General features: G+C 47.9%; 1 protein-coding gene across 3 annotated transcripts in view; it reads right to left on the reverse strand.

Annotated features, from left to right (window-relative positions):
* Positions 1–23,604, reverse strand: part of LOC138246671 (carcinoembryonic antigen-related cell adhesion molecule 4-like) — a 210,477-nt gene that overhangs the window by 126,289 nt on the left and 60,584 nt on the right. For 2 of the 3 annotated variants that reach the window (XM_069201426.1, XM_069201425.1), the window contains exon 3: positions 11,737–12,087. The exons of the other annotated variant lie outside the window; for it this stretch is intronic. In XM_069201426.1, coding sequence (XP_069057527.1) covers positions 11,737–12,087 — 351 coding nt within the window. The remainder of the gene's footprint in view (positions 1–11,736; positions 12,088–23,604) is intronic. 3 annotated transcript variants of the gene reach the window in all.

The following is a 23,604-nucleotide window of genomic DNA, read 5'->3' on the forward strand; positions in this document are numbered from 1 at the left end:
CATAGAGGGGTGTCACCAGCAGCCTGAATCAACGTTCATGGACAGTAGACGTTGTCTGTGTGTTTTAGATAGCCTTGCACATATCATTGTTGTGGAGTCCAAGGTAGGGCTTCCAGAACAATCCCCCCACTTCGTAGATGTGAGTTACTCTGACACCGTTGTGTGACTCCTAACATGCTTTGTTCGAATGATCCCAACTCATTGTGGTCAGTAGTGAAAGGCACCGGTGCCTTCTCCTTTACTTGGGGTCGGTTATGTATTATTCCTTTTGGAGCTTCAGAGATGTATGAGGGTGAGCCCTCTCCAAGAAGTGGGTTTCAAGGCACCACCGGTTGGATGATTTTAGAATTATTTGCTGATTCCTACACAACAAAACGTTTTCTAATGTACATAAATAAGCATGAGATTTGCATCAGAGATCAGTTTATAGGATTAATATTAGTGCTGCTTTTATTTTATTTGCAGTGAGAAGCTGTTCCCATTGGAGACCCTTCCCAAGCACATCTCCTGATCAGAGCCCTAATCCAGCACCTTCCCCTGCTTCACAAACCTCTATTCCCTTTGTGACAAAGGTCCTTTCATTGACCAGCCCCACCTTCCCCAGAGCTTGAGTCCTCTCCTACCTAAGTCACTGCACTTTGTACAAATAAAATCCCTGTTCATCCATCGGAGTGGTGAAAGTCACAATGTCCAGCGCCTGTGGTAGACCTGTCAGGCTTAGAGTGGTCTTCCCCAAAACATTTTGCCTTCACCTCCTCTTTTTGATACTCTTTTTGTTGGCCTTAGGACTCAGAGCACTTTACCATTGCTGACCGGTGCTAAAGTACATGTGTTTCTTCCCTAAACATGGTAACATGTATACACAACTGACATATTTCATTTACTTGTAAGTCCCTTTCAATGTGGTATACCATATACCTAGGGCCTGTAACATAAATGCTACTAGGGAACCTGCGGCACTGACTCTGCCACCCACTTCAGTAGCCTTTCAAACCTGTCTCAGGCCTGCCATTGCAGGGTCAGTGTGTGCAGTTTTACTGCCACTTCGACTTGCTATTTAAAACCACTTGCCAAGCTTAAACTCCCTTTTACATAGGTCACCCCTAAGGTAGGTCCTCAGTAGCCTTAAGGGCAGGGTGCTATGTAAGTAAAAGGCAGGACATGTACTTTTAGGTTTTACATGTCCTAGTAGTGACAATCAGCCAAATTCATTTATCGCTAGTGTGAGGCCTATTCCTCTCACAGGCCAGCATTGGGAATTCCTAAATTCACTTTTAAGCTGTAATTCTTGATTGGAAAGGAGTAGCTGCATCATGTTTCATATCCTTGGAAAGGTAATAATACATCCTCTTTAATGGTAAAGATGGATGTAACATTACTATTTTTGAAATGCCACTTTTAGAAAGTGGGCATTTATCTGCTCCTGCTGATCTGTGTGCCTTAAATCATGTCTCCAATACACATGCATTCCCTCTAGACAGCCACAAACACAGGAAGCATGTTTTGACAGAGAACTCATCTCCATTCATCTGCCTTCTGATGGCTCTTCCTGGGCAGTAAGAGGGAGGGGAGCTGACACTTACACCTGGATAAGGAGTGCCTGTCCCCGCACAAAGGGCTGATTAACCCCTACTGGTAGTCTGGAGTCATAGCTAGGAAGAAAGTACCTCTGTGCACGTCAAAGTCCCTTCTTTGAAGTCACCCCACTTCAAAGGCACTTTTGGGTAAGACAGTACACTACTGGACCTATGAAGAACTCTGCCAGGAGAAAGGACTGCTGTGCTACAAGGATCGCCACTCTGCTGGACTGCTGCCATGGAAGGACTGCTTTCTGCTATGATGAGCTGCCTGCTGATCTCTGCCCTGTTGAGGATAAGGACTGGACCCATCTCACCTGGACCCAGAATAACTCTAGGGCTTGTTGGGTTGCCCCCGTTCTTCTGTAGTCTCAGTGACATCAAAGACTGTCATGCAACATGCAACCAACACCTGGACTCTATCTGCTTTGAGTCCTGCTCTTCCAAGTGGTGCCAATCCAGTCCTGGGGCCTTGGAAGTGAGTATCTGTGCTCCAACCCAAGAAAATCACTACATCAATGACGTTGTGACGATCAGATCTGCTGCATTTTCCCCCGTCACTGCCGCAGTGCAGCTGCTGCTCAAGATCTAGCCCTGCTTGGGTCCTGTAGTCGACATACCCTCTATCTCAGATAGCCTGAACTTTGGACTTACCTCAGTTACACATGACTCAAGTAACCCTTAAGCGCTATTGACTTCTAAGCACTACCTTTAGATTTGGTCTTTAGGAATTCATATCTCCACTTCTACTGATTGGAATGTTGTCACTGTACTCATAAAACTATTGTCTTTCTAAATCTGTGTATTCTTTTTTCAGTTTTGTCATTGTGTTAATGGGTGAGTGAGTTGCACAAATACTTTACACATTGCCTTTAGATAAGCCTGACTGCTCTGTGCCAAGCTACCAGAAGATGAGCACAGGTTATCTCTAAGTGTTTTTCTAGCTTCTCTGACTGGAGTGGTGGTTCCTGATTGTGCAGGGTACACACTACGACAACCAGAAACCCTAGTTCTGACAGCCTGGAAGTCACCCAAAAGCATAGACCCTGTCCATGGAGAAGTTACTGTAGGTGGTTTATGTTCAGTAGCCTTTGTGGAGAGCAAGGTTTGTCCACAAAGAGTGACCCTTTAACTGCCCTAATTTTAAAATACAGAACTGCAGATTAAAAGTGACTTCTGATGCTTCATTAATCCGTTCACATTCAGCTGTGAGAAAAAAGTTAATCACCAACAAGTAGTGATTTTGTCTTGCAGGGAAGAATATACAAGACACTTTAGTTTGTCTAAATCATATACACAGTCGTACTTACACAGAACTACCCTACATGTTCACACTTTTGTTTGGTTCTAGGGTAGACAGTAGTTCTTGGGGGTGCATTTACCACTTGGGCCCCATACTTAGAAGTACTAGGTTAGGCACTCTAACTGGTTGACAGGTTGGACACTTTGGTCACTTGACAGTCCAGTGGATGTTAAGTTGAAGAGTCCAGTCTAACAATATGAGATGAAAGTGTCTTAAAGTTGAGTGCAGCATGTCTGTAAATGAGTAAACACATTCAGCTCAGTGCTGTCAGGTGTCCAGGGCCCTTCTACTCTACTCAGCACAAGGTAGATACAATCAGAACCTTGGTTCCATGTGGCAGCCTGTAACAGGAAAGTAGTGTGAAAGTCAAGGGACTGATGTCAATAACATGATTTAATGTACCCCTGGTGAATATGGGCTGCAGTAAAGGTCATTAAATCGGGCCCATGCCTCATAGCATTATGTGGGGCCTTATGGAAAGGTACAGGAAAGGGTACTTAAGAAGAATAGCATTTTTCTACTTTATCTAGCTGTGGAGTCCAATAAAGTTTTACGGTAAAATATAGCCTTTACCTTCTGAAAACAATCAGTAATCCCTCACCTAACTCTGCAATGTTGCTGCCTTACTCAGAAAAAAAGGGGCCATTTGTGCATGTTTTACAGTACCCGTTTGTGTAAGATACATTTGTAGGTTGAGCCTAGGCAGCATGCACGCTCTGTCTGGAAGACCTGTTGTTTTCAATAAAGGACTTTGCTCCCGCCTCCTGCTTACTATAGGTTCCGTGCAGCGTCCCTCTTCTTTGCTGTCTCCTAATAGGTTTGCAAAGCCAATACCTCACTTATGTTCTTGACAGAGGAGCACTAGCCAGGTACAGTTTACTTACACTTTGAATTGTTTATCTGTAGTTTACCAGAACTTTTTTTTAATTAATTCCTGCCTTGGCTCCAGGTTAATAAGGGCTTTTGTTTTCCAATTACTGTGCTCAAAGCATGGAAAGGATCTCATTTGCACAGCTGCTGTAGAACACTTATCCTCTTGCTCCAATGTTAGTATATTTGCTGCAAAGCAAGCATGACTTAGAAGGGTAGCATGCTGGTGTATAAAGGATCAACGTCACATGATTTTAAAATTAAAGTGCTTTTGGAATATCAACAATTTAGTATATACACCTAGTTTTTTTGTATCAGAAAGAAAAGAAATGCTGTAGAATAAAATTGCCGTCTTAGTTTATGAAAATCGCAGAGGTCATGGATATGCAAATCAAGTCAGTGATGTAATCGTTCGTGCTGGACGTTCTTTCCTGCATGTAAAGCATGTACATTTGATAGACACAGAGAAAGGACTAGCTCCAGATGAAGTGTTAATACAATAATGGGCTCTTGTAGATGGATGTGTTCTGGTTCAGCCCGTAACGAAAACAACTAGAACCGTTTTATTGGTAGTTTTTCAATTTTGTGTGCCTTTGGCTGTTTGCACCCCTCTGTAACTGGCGGCGGGGAGTGCTTCTTGCCACAATCCTCTGTGGTGTTGTGAATGAGATGGGAATGATCCGTGTCTAAGGCCTCCCATGCGTTTACCATCCCGCGCTCCAGGGTGGCGGGGGGTGCAGAGGTTCTCGCAGTGGCAGTCAATGGCCTCGGTCTATGAGTAGTTGGTCTGAAGCCCAGCACACCACTAATGCTACATAGAGACAAACCTATGCTTCGCTTGTGTGCCTTTCCTGCCTGGTTTATAGGTTCTGGCAACGTCCATGGGCCACAGACAAATAAACCAGGGAATTTGCAGTCTCTGCATATTTCCGACTTTGTACAAACAGAAGGGAGGACAGGGCCAGAAGCTGAATAGGAGTGGAAATTAGGGCCTGTGAGGGAGGAAAGAACGTTACTTTTGGGCAGGCAAGGATGAGGACACATGGCTGACTGCAGAATCTGGATTTCTTTGATAAATATGCCACATTTGATCTCTTTTCCCAATGAAGTATAACCCTTTAAGCGATAATCTGCATGGAGGACTGTACACGTGAGATTGTGTTGAGGTAACTTTGCCCAGGCTAGTTTTAATTCTTAGGTGTAGGAGGCTGGCCTGGCTTATAGTGGGTAGCTTAGGCTGAACTAGGAGACATGTAAAGCTCCTACTATACCACTTATATCATATAGCACAATATCATAAGAAAACACAATATTCAGAGTTACTAAAAATAAAGGTACTTTATTTTAGTGACAATATGCCAAAAGTAAGTCAGAGGATATACTTTCTTGGGAGGTAAGAAAAATACACAAAATATAAACACACACACCAAAAACAGGTAGGTAAACAGTTAGAAAAGTAGTGCAAATACTGTAGAACACAATAGAATGCAATAGGAGAAAATAGGCCTAGGGGCAACACAAACCATATACTCCAAAAGTGGAATGCGAATCACGAATGGACCCCAGGCCTAGTGTAGTGTGTAGAGGGTCCAAGTCCAAGAGTCACGCAAGTGTCCAAGGGGGGCAGAAGCTGACTAAACCCCGGATGAGGGTGCAAAAGGGTTGCCTCCGGGTGGAAGAAGCCGAAGATTCTGCAGCAATGGAGGCTGCCAGGAACTTCTCCTTTGGTCAGAAGATGTCCCACGGCGTGCTGGAGGATGCAGAGTTGTTTCCACACAGAAAGACCACACACAAGCCTTGCTAGCTGCAAGAGTCGCGGTTGAAGGTTTTGGGTGTTGCCAAGGCCCAGGAAGGACCAGGAGGTCACCCCTTGGAGGAGGAGACAGAGGGGGCAATCAGCAACACGGAGAGCCTACGCAGAAGCAGGCAGTACCTGCAGAAGAACCTGAACAGGCGTTCAGAAGATCTGAGCACGATGGTTGACTCAGCACAACAAAAGGGGGTCCCACAAAGTCGGAGTCCAACTCAGCGAGTTGGGCACTGCAGGACAGAGTGCTGGGGACCTGGGCTAGGCTGTGCACGAAGGAAGTCTTGCAAAAGTGCACAGAAGCCCTAGCAGCTGCAGTTCAAGCAGTACACAGGATTACTGTCTGGCGTGGTGAGGCACGGACTTATCTCCACCAAATTTGGACAGAAGGGCCACTGGACTGTCGGGGACACTTGGACCCAGCTCCTGTGTTCCAGGGACCACGCTCATCAGGATGAGAGGAGACCCAGAAGACCGGTGATGCAGAAGTTTGGTGCCTGCGTTGGCAGGGGGAAGATTCTGACGACCCACTGGAGATTTCTTCTTGGCTCTGAGGGCTCTCTGCCTTCACCCTGTGCTGGAACACAGGGTGAAGGCAGAGAGCCCTCAGAGCATGCACCACCAGGAAACAGTCGAGAAAGCCAGCAGGATGAGGCGCTACAAAGTTGCTGGTAGTCTTCTTGCTACTTTTTTGCAGTTTTGCAGGCATCCTGGAGCAGTCAGCGGTTGATCCTTGGCAGAAGTCAAAGAGGGACGAGCAGAGGAACTCTGGTGAGCTCTTGCATTCCTTATCTGGTGAGATACCCACTGGAGAGACCCTAAATAGCCCTCAGAGGAGGATTGGCTACAGAGAAAGGTAAGCACTTATCAGGAGGGGTCTCTGACATCACCTGCTGGCACTGTCCATTCAGAGGTGTCCATTGTGCCCTCACACCTCTGCATCCAAGATGGCAGAGGTCTGGGACACACTGGAGAAGCTCTGGGCACCTCCCTTGGGAGGTGCTGGTCGGGGAAGTGGTCACTCCCCTTTCCTTTGTCCAGTTTCACGCCAGAGCAGGGCTGGGGGATCCCTGAACCAGTGTAGACTGGCTTAAGCAAGGAGGGGACCATCTGTGCCCTTCAAAGCATTTCCAGAGGCCAGGAGAGGCTACTCCCCCCAGGCCTTTCAAACCTATTTCCAAAGGGAGAGGGTGTAACACTCTCTCTCCTAGGAAATCCTTGTTCTGCCTTCCTGGGACTGGGTTGCCCAGCCCCCAGGGGGCAGAAACCTGTCTGAGGGTTGGCAGCAGCTGTAGCTGCAGAGAAACCCCCGGAAAGTTAGTTTGGCAGTACCCGGGCTCTATGCTGGAGCCCTGAGGATGCATAGAATTGTCCCCCCAATACCAGAATGGTATTCCATGATCTTAGACATGTAACATGGCCATGTTCGGAGTTACCATGGTGACGCAACATATAGGTATTGACCTATATGTAGTGCACGTGTGTAATGGTGTCCACGCACTCACAAAGTCTGGAGAAATTGCCCTGAACGATGTGGGGGCACCTTGGCACTAGCCCTCACACTAAGTAACTTTGCACCTAACCTTCACTAAGTGAGGGTTAGACATATATGTGACTTATAAGTTACTTAAGTGCAGTGTAAAATGGCTGTGAAATAGCGTGGGAGTTATTTCACTCAGGCTGCAGTGGCAGGCCTGTGTAAGAATTGTCAGAGCTCCCTATGGGTGGCAAAAGAAATGCTGCAGCCCATAGGGATCTCCTGGGACCCCAATACCCTGGATATCTAGGTACCATATACTAGGGAATTAAAAGGGTGTTCCAGTGTTCCAATCAGAATTGGTAAAATTAGTCACTAGCCTGCAGTGACAATTTTAAAAGCAGAGAGAGCATGAACACTGAGGTTCTGGTTAGAAGAGCCTCAGTGATACAGTTAGGCACCACACAGGTAACACATACAGGACACACTTTATGAGCACGGGGTCCTGGCTAGCAGGATCCCAGTGACACAGGCAAAAACAAACATATATACAGTAAAAATGGGGGTAACATGCCAGGCAAGACAGTACTTTCCTACACAAGACCTTTAGTGCTCTGTAGTTTTGTTTTTGCTTGGTTTTATTTGTTTAAAGCCATCAACGTCGTCACTACTCCTCTCGTACACCTAATTCACAAAACAATATTGTTTTCTGTACGCACTCTAGTCTTCCTATTGCATGAAATGGTTTTAAAGCTATCAAACCATGCAGGTTATTTTTGCCTTACAGTAAGTTGCAGACACATCCGTCTGCATCAAACCCATTATTACATCAAATACTTAATATTTAATAGCACAGATGAAATTGTTTTACCAATAAATACGTTCTGGAATAATTGCCAAAACGTTTTACTGGCAAACAATGATACAAGATTGCAGAAAAGTGACCAAGAGGCGTGCCACCTCCCTTCATTAAAAAAAAAAAAAGTATTGGTACTGTACATGTTGGATCACATGTTTAATTCTGTCGTCTTGTCATTTTCATACAAAAAGCAAAGCAGTGGTGAGCCATTTTGAAAGGATAATTAATTATACTTTGCGTATTTTAGTCTGGAGCATTCATGGTGTTTTGGGATCTTGAGGAAGTTAGCCTCTCAAAGTGATCTCAATTAACTTTGGATACCTGGAACAACATTGAAAGGGAGAAACTGGACCCACTTTAGACAAATTTTCTCTTGATGTGACAAACTTTCACAGGTCCTTGATGCTCTCTTTCCTTTAAACACGTGTGGGCTTAAGAACCAGAGTGTACACACCCCTGACAGCAGTCATAAGTCTGACATTGTCAGTTTGTTTGATTTCTGGCCCTCGGATGTGGTCCACATTAATGTTGGCTGGAGATGATGTGGCTGTTAGTTTGGTTTTTGCAATGCCATTTGTATTTTGTGGCTTTCTTTTTTTTAAGCTGACCTTTCCGTGTCCTGGTGGGCTGATGTCTAGTAGGTGGCTGGCTTTTACTGTCCACTTTAGTGCAAGTCAGGAGGTGCACGTGAAGTGCCCCTTCACTGGTCCCTGCTGCCTCCTTTATGCTATGCCATGTGTGACTGTGTTTCAAGCCTTCTTACGTGCACTTCTGATGGGAATGCGGCCACTTCTGTGTAAATTCCAACTCATTCTTCATAATTGTGTCCTTGCCTCCCAAAGAGTGGGTGTAGTGTGTTATTTGTATTCTGCTTGCTTCTTAAATAAATGCAGAATCAAAGACCATGTGCTGGGCATGTATGACACCATAAGTGTTCGGCAGTGAATGGTAGTTCTTCAGAGGTGATGTTGCATGGTTTCTTATAATATAAATATTTTCATTAGTGTCACATGGGCTCAAAGGCAGAGTAAGCCTGTATCTTTAAGCACAATCAAAAGGAACAAAAACCTATTGGTAAGTACTATTAACGCATAAAAACAACACAATACAAAATAACAAATAAAAAAATAGCACCAAGAAAAATCATCATAGGAAACCAGTAAATGCTGCATTTTCAACTTTTTATGAACAATCATTAGAGAAAAGTTCAGTCTCCAAGACCCTGGCAGAGAATCCCGCACTACTGTGGCCATATCCATAAGCAAGTGTTTCCTAAATCCTGAAATCTCAAGGCCGAAAATTCGTTTTTTTTTTTGTTAACATTTTGGGGTGGTGAAAGTGGTATTCTATTCTACTTAGAATGGTAAATTTAAATTAGAAGTCTAAATAGCAATTTTAGCATTTTTTGCTGCAGACAGAGGAAGAAGGTAAATAAAAGTGCGTTAGTAATGTGCAGGGTCACCGGAATTATGTGGCAGAGAGGACTAAATTATGTGGCAGGGTTGACCAATTTATGTGGCAAAAAAAAGTCTGGTTATGCATTTACAACACCAATAGCTCTAACTCTCGCAAATGCGAGACCAATTGCATTGCAAATGCTTGTTAAAACTGCAATCCTGCTTATGTTAGGCTGAGTGTGGAGAGAATGAACACTCTTTTATCCTGTTTTCTTTCTGTATTTGTTGCTTTCAGTTTGCATTGGATTTCACGATTGTCTTTAGTTCTCTTAAGTTTTAGCATGAACTGGTAAACTTGTGAACTGGTGAACGAGTCCGGTAAAACATTTGTAAGCGACAACCTTCCCGAAGCTGAGGATGATGTGTGCGCCTCTGCAGGCAGTGTAATGTGAGAAGAATACCATCACCTTTCTGCTGAGTAAGAGTGGCCTCTGTAACTGTTTTAGTAAGCTTTTTCAACCAGCAGTCTTGCTCAGCCAAAAAATATATGTGCTTCTACTGTATCCTGTCTGTGCAGTACTTTGAAACCTGTGAACAGAGTAATTAGTTTCTGGCCAGCATGAGGCCAGCGGGGAATTCCCCTCTCCCACCCACGGACCCACACCACCCACAGCCCCCACCCACGGCCCTTCACTACCCACAGCCCCCACCCACGGACCTTCACCACCCACAGCCCCCACCCACGGCCCTTCACCACCTACAGCCCCCACCCACGGACCCACATCACCCACAGCCCCCACCCACGGACCCACACCACCCACAGCCACCACCCATGGACCCCCACCACCCACGGACCCTCACCACCCATAGCCCCCACCCACGGATGCACACCACCCACAGCTACCACCCACGGACCCTCACCACCTACAGCCCCGACCCACGGACCCTCACCACCCACAGCCCCCACCCACGGACCCACACCACCCACAGCCCTCACCCATGGACCCTCACTACCCACAGTCCCCACCCACGGCCCCACAGCACCCACATCACCCACCCACGGACCCTCACCACCCACAGCCCCCAACCACAGCCCTTCACCACCCACAGCCCCCACCCACGGACCCTCACCACCCACAGCCCTCACCCACAGACCCTCACAACCCACAGCCCCCCCCCACGGACCCTCACCACCCACGGACCCACACCACCCACAGCTCCCACCCACGGACCCACACCACCGACAGCCCCCACCCACGGACCCTCACCACCCACAGCCCCAACCCACGGCCCTTCACAACTCACAGCCACCACCCACGGACCCCCACCACCCACAGCCCCCACCCACAGACCCTCACCACCCACAGCCCCCACCCACGGCCCTTCACCACCCACAGCCACCACCCACAGACCCTCACCACCCACAGACGCACACCACCCACAGCCACCACCCACGGACCCTCACCACCCACAGCCTCCACCCACGGACCCACACCACCCACAACCCCCACCCACGGACCCTCACAACCCACAGCCCCCACCCATGGACCCACACCACCCACAGCCCACACCCACAGACCCTCACCACCCACAGCCCCCACCCACGGACCCTCACCACCCACGGACCCACACCACCCACAGCTCCCACCCACGGACCCACACCACCGACAGCCCCCACCCACGGACCCTCACCACCCACAGCCCCCACCCACGGACCCACACCACCCACAGCCCCCACCCACGGACCAACACCACCCACAGCCCCCACCCACGGCCTTCACCACCCACAGCCACCTCTCCTCTTCCTTTCCAGCAACTACCAAGCATGTGCTTCTCACCCGGATCAGGCGCGTGTAACTGACAGAAAAGGAAACATTTGTTCACTTAGTTCTAAGTAATAAAGCTACATAAAAGTTAACTTTTATGCTACTTAGAAAACGAAAGCAAAACAGGAATAATTAAATAGCCTGTATTATGTGAGAGTGGGTCTCTCCTCCGCTCTCCCATTCTAAGGTCAGAGCTAATATATTATTCCCCCACTTCAAACAGGAACCCCTCCTAGGGAGCTCCTGATAGATAGAGCTCATCGTCCTCGCACGTGCGTTCGAGCTCTCAGTTAATCATCACGACGCAGTGCTTTTAAAGACCTTGTTGTCTTCAGCAGGACTGAGATCCCACAACCTTAGTAACGTATACAGATCCATTAAAAGACGTTTTATAGAAACCTGTGCGCCGTGCTATGATTGTTATTGCATTGCAAATGACACCTGATCCCTACCCCAGGAGAATGGATGTAGATGGACCGAATGAGGTCACGTGAGAGGGTCACGCTGAATGTCAATGCTCAAATCAGTTCAAGCTGTCTGTGTACGTAGCACATAAAATGTCAACCCTATTCCTCCCCTAAAAGGAAAGATCGACTTCCGGGCAGAGGTCGTGCACTTACCGTAGACCCTCAGCTGTCTGGTGGCTGTTACCAGGGATGCACCACTTACTATCGCATTCACGGTGTAATTCCCGGTGTAGTTTGTCCGCAGGTCTGTGATCTGTAAAGATCCGTCCGGGCGGCCGCTCTCCCGACCCGTGTACTGGGGTCCGTTCAGCTGTTTTGATGATGAAACAAAGTAATTGAGGATGAGCTGAGAGCCAGCCACCGGGGTCCCTCTGTACCAGGCAAACGAAAATATATCCGCAGTGACCGGGGCGGGGATGGTGGCCGACCGTCCCACCGCAGCATCAATCACTTCTGCACCTGCCCCCTGAGCCCATGCCCGATGGATGCACACACCGAGGCAGACTGAAAGACAGGAGAAAAGGTGAAACAGGGATTAAAAACATAGGGGGCATATTTACACTCTGCTTGCGTTGTTTTAGCGTCATTTATTTTGATGCTAAAACGGCGCAAACCTAATGCCATATTTATATTTGACACTAAACCCAGTCTAGGGTCAAAATATAGGGGTTAGTGCCATATTGTGGATGCGGCAAACTAACTTGCGCTAATTACATGCAAGGTAGACGTTCCCATCCACAGTATGACTCTAACCCAGATATATTGGAATGAACAGAGGGAGACCTGTCCCTAACAGCTTGCGCTCTAACAACCTGGCCTTCAGGAAAAAAAGTACCTCTACTATGATGAGAACGTCTATTACTAAAAGCATTGCTAGGTGGTCTGCTAAGGGGCAGATTTGGAAGAGAACCCTGTACACCTCCCTCAAGGGGCTGTGAGTTATCTACTAACTTTTCAGATGAAGTGGCACCCTGGGCCTTATCATTTTTAATTAGCATGTTAGACAGAAATTCTCTAGAAGGGTTCTTTCCTACCACTAAACCGCTATCAATGCAGAGACTCATTAGGCTCTTAAAGTTAAGATTGTCATATGTTGTATTGACCATTTTAAGAGAAGTTCCTACATCAGACATGATAGAAGAAGGTTTAGGGACAGTGAGAAGTGAGAAAAAGTTTCAGGACTTTTTAAAGAACAGGAAAAAAAACTTTTTCAAACTTTTAGAAAGTTTAGAAGTACTTTTCAGCACTTAGCAGATAGTGTAAGAGAGGAAAAGCAACATTTTTTGGTTAGGTGTACATACACTGAACTTTTTTTGTATATGTACCCATGGGGAGCTCAGACAATTCTTACACAGGACTGCACTGCAGCCTGAGTGAAATAACCTCCACATTATTTCACAGCCATTTTACACTGCACTTAAGTAACTTATAAGTCGCCTATATGTCTAACCCTCAGTTGGTGAAGGTTAGGTGCAAAGTTACTTAGTGTATGGGCACCCTGGCACTAGCCAAGGTGCCCCCACATTGTTCAGGGCAAATTCCCCGGACTTTGTGAGTGTGGGGACACCATTACACGCATGCACTACATATAAGTCAATACCGATATGTAGCGTCACCATGGTAACTCCGAACATGGCCATGTAACATGTCTAGGATCATGGAATTGTCCCCCCAATACCATTATGGTATTGGGGGGACAATTCCATGCACCCCCGGGTTTCCAGCAAAGAGCCCGGGTACTGCCAAACTAACTTCCCGGGGACTCCACTGCAGCTACTGCTGCTGCCAACCCCGCAGACAGGTTTCTGCCCCCCTGGGGCCTGGGCAGCTCGGTCCAGGAAGGCAGAACAAAGGATTTCCTCTGAGAGAGGATGTTACACCCTCTCCCTTTGGAAATAGGTGGGAAGGGCTGGGAGGAGTAGCCTTCCGCAGCCTCTGGAAAATGCTTTGATGGGCACAGATGGTGCCCTTTCTGCATAAGCCAGTCTACACAGGTTCAGGGATCCCCCAGCCCTGCTCTGGTGTGAAACTGGACAAACGAAAGGGGAGTGACCAGTCCCCTGACCAGCACCTCCCAGGGGAGATACCCAGAGCTCCTCCAGTGTGTCCCAGACCTCTGCCATCTTGGATGCAGAGGTGTGAGGGCACAATGGACAGCTCTGAGTGGCCAGTGCCAGCAGGTGACGTCAGAGACCCCTCTTGATAGGTGCTTACCTTTCTCAGTAGCCAATCCTCCTCTAAGGGCTATTTAGAGTCTCTCCTGTGGGCTATTCCTCAGATAACTAATGCAAGAGCTCACCAGAGTTCCTCTGCAATTCCCTCTTCGACTTCTGCCAAGGATCGACCACTGACTGCTCCAGGACGCTTGCATGACTGCAACAAAGTATCAAGAAGACTACCAGCAACATTGTAGCGCCTCATCCTGCCGGCTTTCTTGACTGTTTCCTAGTGGTGCATGCTCTGAGGGCTATGTGCTTTCACCCTGCACTGGAAGCCAAGAAGAAATCTCCCGTGGGTCGACGGAATCTTCCCCCTGTCAACGCAGGCACCAAACCTCTGCATCACCAGTCCTCTGGGTCCCCTCTCATCCTGACGAGCGTGGTCCCTGGAGCACAGGAGCTGGTTCCAACTGTCTTCCACAGTCCATTGGTCCTTCTGTCCAAATTTGGTGGAGGTAAGTCCTTGCCTCCCCACACCAGACAGTAATAATGTGTTCTGCGTGAACTGCAGCTGCTCGGGCTTCTGTGCACTTTTGCAAGACTTCCTTTGTGCACAGCCTAGCCCAGGTCCCCACCACTCTGTCCAGCATTGCCCAACTTGCTGAGTTGGACTCCGACGTTGTGGGACCCTCCTTTGTGACTGTGAGTCGACCGCTGTCCTCGGATCCTCTAAGTTCCTGTTCAAGTGCTTCTGTGGGTGCTGCCTGCTTCTGCGTGGGCTCTATGAGTTGCTGAGCACGTCCTTTATCTCCTCCTCCAAGGGGCAACCTTCTGGTCCTTCCTGGGCCCTAGCAGCACCCAAAATCCTCAACCACGACTCTTGCAGCTAGCAAGGCTTATTTGTGGTCTTTCTGCATGGAAACAACTCTGCGTCCTCCAGCACGCCATGGGTCACCTTCTGACCAAAGGAGAAGTTCCTGGCACCTTCTGTTGTTGCAGAATCTTTGGCTTCTTCCACCTAGAGGCAGCCCTTTTGCATCTTCATCTGGGGTTTAGTGGGCTCCTGTCCCCCCTGGACACTTGCGTGACTCTTGCACTTGGTCCCCTTCCTTTACAGGTCCTCAGGTCCAGGAATCCATCTTCAGTGTTTTGCAGTCAGTTGTTGTCCTTGCAGAATCCCCTATCTCAACTTTACTGTCTTTCTGGGTAGTAGGGTAACTTTACTCCTACTTTTCAGGGTCTTGGGGTGGAGTATCTTGGACACCTGTTTTCTTACACTCCCAGCGACCCTCTACACACTACACTAGTCCTGGGGTCCATTCGTGGTTCTCATTCCACTTTTGGAGTATATGGTTTGTGTTGCCCCTAGGCCTATTTCTCCCTATTGCATTCTATTGTGATTCTACATTGTTTGCACTACTTTCTAAATGTTACTTACCTGATTTTGGATTGTGTGCATATAATTTGTTTATAGTACTTACCTCCTAAGGGAGTGTATCCTCTGAGATACATATGGCATATTGTCACTAAAATAAAGTACCTTTATTTTTAGTAACTCTGAGTATTGTGTTTTCTTATGACATAGTGCTATACGATATAAGTGGTATGGTAGGAGCTTTGCATGTCTCCAAGTTCAGCCTAAGCTGCTCTGCTACAGCTACCTCTATCAGCCTAAGCTGCTAGAACACCTCTTTTCTACTAATAAAGGATAAGTGGACCTGGCACAAGGTGTAAGTACCACAAGGTACCCACTATAAGCCAGGCCAGCCTCCTAAATTGGTGGTGCAGCGGTTGAATAAGTACTTGTAACTCCTTTACCACTTTGTCATTGGTACTGTTCATGAGAAAAAAATATACCAAATATTTCAACATATACACATTGAACCAAATCAGTTTACTATTCTGCTCTTAAACTTTCTACAAAGTTTCTGAAAAGTTCTGAAAACTTTTTAAAGTTTTCAAAAAGTTTGAAAAAGTTGATTCTCTGTGCTTTCAAAAATTCTAAAACTTTTTCTCTCTCAGTCTTAAACCTTTTCTATCATGTTTGCCGTAGAGCTCACTCCCAAAATTGTTCAGGCAACCTATGAGAGTTTAAACTTTAAAAGTTTGAGGGGTCTCTGCATAGAAAGAGGTTTAAGCATCGGTAAGAATCCTACAAAAGACTTTCTCTTTAACTTTCTCCTAGAAAGTGACCAGAACCAGTCTGGCCCATCTCAGGAACAGGAGGTAGGAGGGGAAGGTACCCAGTCAGACGCAAAGGAGTTCCCTGAAGAGACTGGGGAGGGTTCTTACAAAGAACTGCCATCTAGCAGGCCACCTAGTGACACTGGTAGTGGGAGAGGGTCACACATTAGTAGGGCATCTTTCACTCCTAAAGGACAGGTTACTAGGGTCCAGCCAGTTAGGGACAGGTCTCTCTCTGCTAATTCCCACATCTCCTCTGTATCTAAACATTCCCAAGCCTCCCACCCTGAGGATAACTTAATGGAAATGGAACTCAGAAAGCTGAGGTTGGAAGAGGCCAGGCTGAAGCTTAAACAGCAGCCGATGGCCTTAGACAGGGAATCCCTGGATGTAGAGAGGGAAAGACAGAGATTGGGGTTAGTTTCCCGTGGTGGCAGCAGCAGTATTTCTGATAGCAATCCTGTTAGAGAGCAAGATTCCAGAAACCTGCATAAGATAGTCCCCCCTTACAAGGAGGGGTATGACTTTAACAAGTGGTTTGCTGCACTTCAGAGGGCCTGTATGGTACAGTTGGTCTCTCAAAGGCATTGGGCAGTAATCTTCTGGCTATCTTTCACTGGTAGGGGTAGGGATAGGCTCCTTACTGTCAGAGAAAGTGTTGCTAATAATTTCAAAGGGTTGAAGGATGCACTCTTGGATGGATTTGGCTTAACCACTGAACAATACAGGATTACGTTCAGAGACACCAGAAAAGAGTCCTCTCTAGACAGGAAAGACTTTGTAGACTGTTCAGTGAAGGCCTTGGAGGGTTGGTTGCATGGCAGTACGGTGACTGACTATGAAAACCTGTATAATCTGATCCTGAGAGAGCATATTCTTAACAACTGTGTGTCTGATTTGTTGCACCAGTACTTGGTAGACTCAGATCTGACCTCTCCCCAAGAATTGGGAAAGAAGGCAGACAAATGGGTCAGAACAAGAGTGAACAGAAAAGTTCATACAGGAGGTGACAAGGATGGCACAAAGAAAGATGGTGAGAAACCTCAGGATAAGCATGGGGATAAGGGTAAAACCAAAGATCCTTCTTCAAATCCTAAACACTCTTCAGGGGGTGGGGATAAATCATCATCTTCCTCTTCTTCACAACCCACACACATTAAAAAGCGTTGGTTCTATAAGTGTAAAAATAAAGGCCATAGGCCAGGGGATAAGTCCTGCCCAGGTAAACCCCCTGAGCCAACCACCACTAATACATCAAACTCTAGTGCCCCTAGCAGTAGTGGTAATAGTGGTGGGACTGCTGGCAACAGTCAAACTAAGAGTGTAGTTGGGTTCACTTATGGGTCCATCATAGAAACTGGGGTAGTCAGTCCCAAAACAGTTTCTGTCACACCTGGTGGCATTGGCCTTGCCACACTGGCTGTTTGTCCCCTTACAATGGATAAGTACAGGCAGACAGTTTCAATAAATGGTGTTGAGGCTCAGGCCTACAGGGACACAGGTGCAAGTATCACTTTGGTGACTGAAAACCTAGTGTCTCCTGAACAACACATCATTGGACAACAGTACAAGATTATTGATGTCCATAACTCCACTAAGTTCCTGCCCTTAGCTATAATTCAGTTTAGTTGGGGTGGAGTTACTGGCCCTAAGAAGGTGGTAGTATCACCTAGCTTACCTGTAGACTGTCTCTTAGATAATGACCTAGAGGCCTCAGGTTGGGCTGAGGTAGAGTTTAATACCTATGCAGCCATGCTGGGTATCCCTGAGGAATTGCTTCCTCTCATTTCAGCTGAAATGAAAAAGCAAAGGAGAGAAAAAGGCCTGGAAACTCAGGATACTTCTCCAAGAACAGGTGAAAGGGCATCAAAGTATCCCCTACCCACCCTACTGTTCAGGATACCATTCCTGTGGTGGGAGAAGCCTCGCCGGGGGTGGCACCTGTACCAAGGGAACCATCAGCTGGCACAGCTGTACTCCCTGAGGTAGAAGCACCTCTCTGTGGGATAACTAATATTGGTGAGAAAAAGTCCACCATTGTAGTTAACATGGAGCATCCCTCCAACCCTCCCAGAGAAACATTAGTGCAGCAACCCTGCACTGCCTCACAACACTTAGGACAGCAGCCCTGCCCTAGTGTGGAGATTATAGGACAGCATCCCTGCCCTGCTCCAACTCAAGAGAAACAGCAACCCTGTTCCCTCTTACACCCATATGGACAAAGTTTTTGCCCAGCTATGGCTTTACTGAGACAGCATCCGTGTCTGGCATTCTCATCCTTTGATATAGGTCCAGTGGACAATTCCCACTGCTCTAAACTAAAACATACTAATAGGAACTCTGAAAATATAACTTCACAATGCTGGCTAGCTAAAAAACTTGAAACAGGGTGGTTCATATCCCCACAGGGAAGTAACCATATAGTAGATGATAAAGGGAGTAACCAATCTATTACAGAGCTACTCTCCACTTATCACCACTTAGACAATAAAGACTCAACTGGCCAAGGTTAGCCTTATTGTCCTTTGTTTGGGGGGGTTGTGTAGGATGTTAGCCTCTTTCTAGCCTTGTTACCCCCACTTTTGGCCTGTTTGTGAGTATATGTCAGGGTGTTTTTACTGTCTCACTGGGATCCTGCAAGCCAGGGCCCAGTGCTCATAGTGAAAACCCTATGTTGTCAGTATGTCTGATATGTGTCACCTGGATCCTGCTAGCCAGGACCCCAGTGCTCATAAGTTTGTGGCCTGTATGTGTTCCCTGTGTGGTGCCTAACTGTATCACTGAGGCTCTGCTAACCATAACCACAGTGTTTATGCTCTCTCTGCTTTTCAAATTGTCACTGCAGGCTAGTGACTAATTTTACCAATTCTCATTGGCAGACTGGAACACCCTTATAATTCCCTTGTATATGGTACCTAGGTATCCAGGGTATTGGTGTTCCAGGAGATCCATATGGGCTGCAGCATTTGTTTTGCCACCCATAGGGTGCTCAGACAATTCTTACACAGGACTGCCACTGCAGCCTGAGTGAAATAACGTCCACGTTTTTTAACAGCTATTTCACACTGCACTTAAGTAACTTATAAGTCACCTATATGTCTAACCCTCAGTTGGTGAAGGTTAAGTGCAAAGTTACTTAGTGTGTGGGCACACTGGCACTAGCCAAGGTGCCCCCACATTGTTCAGGATAAATTCCCCGGACTTTGTGAGTGTGAGGACACCATTACACGAGTGCACTACATATAGGTAAATACCTATATGTAGCTTCACCATGGTAATTCCGAACATGGCCATGTAACATGTCTAGGATCATGGAATTGTCACCCCAATACCATTTTGGTATTGGGATGACAATTCCATGCATCCCCGGGTCTCCAGTACAGAGCCCGGGTACTGCCAAACTAACTTTCCGGTATCTCCACTGCAGCTACTGCTGCTGCCAATCCCTCAGACAGGTTTCTGCCCCCCGGGGCCTGGGCAGCCCGGTCCCAGGAAGGCAGAACAAAGGATTTCCTCTGAGAGAGGGTGTTAAACCCTCTCCCTTTGGAAATAGGTGTGAAGGGCTGGGGAGGAGTAGCCGTCCCCAGCCTCTGAAAATGCTTTGATGGGCACAGATGGTGCCCTCTCTGCATAAGCCAGTCTACACCGGTTCTGGGATCCCCCCAGTCCTGCTCTGGTGCAAAACTGGACAAAGGAAAGGGGAGTGACCACTCCCCTGACCAGCACCTCCCAGGGGAGGTGCCCAGAGCTCCTCTAGTGTGACCCAGACGTCTGCCATCTTGGATGCAGAGGTGTGAGGGCACAATGGACAGCTCTGAGTGGTCGGTGCCAGCAGGTGACGTCAGAGACCCCTCCTGATAGGTGCTTACCTTTCTCAGTAGCCAATCCTCCTCTGACGGCTATTTAGGGTCTCTCCTGTGGGCTATTCCTCAGATAACGAATGCAAGAGCTCACAAGAGTTCCTCTGCACTTCTCTCTTCGACTTCTGCCAAGGATCAACTGCTGACTGCTCCAGGGCCCCTGCAAAATTGAAACAAAGTAGCAAGAAGACTACCAGCACAATTGTAGCGCCTCATCCTGACGGCTTTCTCAACTGTTTCCTAGTGGTGCATGCTCTGGGGGCTGTCTGCCTTCACCCTGCACTGGAAGCCAAGAAGAAATCTCCTGTGGGTTGACGGAATCTTCCACCTGCTAACGCAGGCACCAAACTTCAGCTTCACCGGTCCTCTGAGTCCCCTCTCATTGTGATGAATCTGGTTCCTGGAACACAGGAGGTGGATCCAAGTGACCCCGACAGTTCAGTGGTCCATATGTCCAAATTTGGCAGAGGTAAGTCCTTGCCTCCCCTCGCCAGACAGTAATCCTGCGTACTGCATGAACTGCAGCTGCCAGGGCTTCTGTGAACTTTTGTAAGGAATCCTTTGTGCACAGCCAAGCCCAGGTCCCCAGCACTCCGTCCTGCAGTGCTCAACTCGCTGAGCTGACCACTGGCTTCGTGTGACCCTCCTTTGTAGTGTTGAGATGACCACCATGCTCAGTTTTCTTGAACCTGGGTTCAAGTACTTCTGCGGGTGCTGCCTTCTTATGTGTGGACTCCCTTTTTTGCTGACAACCCCCTCTGTCTCCTCTTCCAAGTGGCGACCTCCAGGTCCTTCCTGGGCCCGGGCAGCATCCTTTTTCTTCAACCGCAACCTTTGCAGATATCAAGGCTTGTTTGCAGTCTTTCTCCAAAGAAACAACTCTACATCCTCCAGCACACTGTGGGACATCTTCTCTGTAAAGGAGAAGTTCCTGGCACCTGCCGTTGTTGCTGAATCTACAGCTTCTTCCACCCGAAGGCAGGCATTTTGCACCTTCATCCGGGGTTTAGTGGGCTCCTGCCCTCCCTGGACACTTTCTGTAGGAGGCTGGCCTGGCTTGTAGTGGGTACCAAGGGGTACTTACACCTTGCTCCAGGTCCAGGTATCCCTTATTAGTGTAGAGGGGTGTCTAGCAGCTTAGGCTGATAGAAAAGGTAGCTTAGCAGAGAAGCTTAGGCTGAACTAGGAGACGAGTGAAGCTCCTACAGTACCACTAGTGTCCTATGCACAATATCATAAGAAAACACAATACACAGATATACTAAAAATAAAGGTACTTTATTTTTATGACAATATGCCAAAAGTATCTCAGTGAGTACCCTCAGTATGAGGATAGCAAATATACACAAGATATATGTACACAATACCAAAATATGCAGTAACAGCAATAGAAAACAGTGCAAACAATGTATAGTCACAATAGAATGCAATGGGGGCACATAGGGATAGGGGCAACACAAACCATATACTCTAGAAGTGGAATGCGAACCACGAATGGACTCCAAACCTATGTGACCTTGTAGAGGGTCGCTGGGACTGTAAGGAAACAGTGAGGGTTAGAAAAATAGCCCACCCCAAGACCCTGAAAAGTGGGTGCAAAGTGCACCTAAGTTCCCCAGAGAGCACAGAAGTCATAGGGGAATTCTGCAAGAAAGACCAACACCAGCAATGCAACAACAATGGATTTCCAGACGAGAGTACCTGTGGAACAAGGGGACCAAGTCCAAAAGTCACGATCAAGTCGGGAGTGGGCAGATGCCCAGGAAATGCCAGCTGTGGGTGCAAAGAAGCTGCCACTGGATGGTAGAAGCTGTGGATTCTGCAAGAATGACAAGGGCTAGAAACTTCCCCTTTGGAGGATGGGTGTCCCACGTCGTGACGAGTCGTGCAGAGATGTTTCCGTGCAGAAAGACTGCAAACAAGCCTTGCTAGCTGCAAGGGTCGCGGTTAGGGTTTTTCGATGCTGCTGTGGCCCAGGAGGGACCAGGATGTCGCCAATTGCGTGAGGGGACAGAGAGGGCGACCAGCAAGACAAGGAGCCTTCTCAGAAGCAAGCAGCACCCGCAGAAGTTGCAGAACTGGCACTACAAAGTGGAGTGAACCGGAGCTCTCCCGAAGTCACAAAAGAGGGTCCCACGACACCGGAGGACAACTCAGGAGGTCGTGCACTGCAGGTTAGAGTGCCGGGGACCCAGGCCTGGCTGTGCACAAAGGAAATCATGGAAGAGTGCTGCAAAACACGCGCTTCCCAGCAATGCAGTGTAGCGTGGGGAGGCAAGGACTTACCTCCACCAAACTTGGACTGAAGAGTCACTGGACTGTGGGAGTCACTTGGACAGAGTTGCTGAGTTCAAGGAACCTCGCTCGTCGTGCTGAGAGGAGACCCAGAGGACCGGTGATGCAGTTCTTTGGTGCCTGCGGTTGGAGGGGGAAGATTCCGTCGACCCACGGGAGATTTCTTTGGAGCTTCTAGTGCAGAGAGGAGGCAGACTACCCCCCACAGCATGCACCACCAGGAAAACAGTCGAGAAGGCGGCAGGATCAGCGTTACAAGATCGCAGTAGTCGTCTTTGCTACTTTGTTGCAGTTTTGCAGGCTTCCAGCGCGGTCAGCAGTTGATTCCTTGGCAGAAGGTGAAGAGAGAGATGCAGAGGAACTCTGATGAGCTCTTGCATTCGTTATCTAAGGAATTCCCAAAAGCAGAGACCCTAAATAGCAAGAAAAGGAGGTTTGGCTACCTAGGAGAGAGGATAGGCTAGCAACACCTGAAGGAGCCTATCAGAAGGAGTCTCTGACGTCACCTGCTGGCACTGGCCACTCAGAGCAGTCCAGTGTGCCAGCAGCACCTCTGTTTTCAAGATGGCAGAGGTCTGGAGCACACTGGAGGAGCTCTGGGCACCTCCCAGGGGAGGTGCAGGTCAGGGGAGTGGTCAGTCCCCTTTCCTTTGTCCAGTTTCGTGCCAGAGCAGGGCTGGGCTATCCCTGAACCGGTGTAGACTGGCTTATGCAGAAATGGGCACCATCTGTGCCCATGAACGCATTTTCAGAGGCTGGGGGAGGCTACTCCTCCCCAGCCCTAACACCTTTTTCCAAAGGGAGAGGGTGTAACACCCTCTCTCTGAGGAAGTCCTTTGTTCTGCCTTCCTGGGCCAGGCCTGGCTGGACCCCATGAGGGCTGAAACCTGTCTGAGGGGTTGGCAGCAGCAGCAGCTGCAGTGAAACCCCGGGAAAGGTAGTTTGGCAGTACCCGGGTCTGAGCTAGAGACTCGGGGGATCATGGAATTGTCTCCCCAATGCCAGAATGATCTTAGACATGTTACATGGCCATGTTCGGAGTTACCATTGTGACGCTATACATATGTCGTGACCTATGTATAGTGCACGCGTGTAATGGTGTCCCCGCACTCACAAAGTCCGGGGAATTTGCCCTGAACAATGTGGGAGCACCTTGGCTAGTGCCAGGGTGCCCACACACTAAGTAACTTAGCACCCAACCTTTACCAGGTAAATGTTAGACATATAGGTGACTTATAAATTACTTATAAGTTACTTAAGTGCAGTGGTAAATGGCTGTGAAATAACGTGGACGTTATTTCACTCAGGCTGCACTGGCAGGCCTGTGTAAGAATTGTCAGATCTCCCTATGGGTGGCACAAGAAATGATGCAGCCCATAGGGATCGCCTGGAACCCCAATACCCTGGGCACCTTAGTACCATATACTAGGGAATTATAAGGGTGTTCCAGTATGGCAATGTAAATTGGTGAAATTGGTCACTAGCCTGTTAGTGACAATTTGGAAAGAAATGAGAGAGCATAA

Source organism: Pleurodeles waltl, chromosome 7 (genome assembly GCF_031143425.1).
Source record: "Pleurodeles waltl isolate 20211129_DDA chromosome 7, aPleWal1.hap1.20221129, whole genome shotgun sequence".
Lineage (NCBI taxonomy): Eukaryota > Metazoa > Chordata > Amphibia > Caudata > Salamandridae > Pleurodeles > Pleurodeles waltl.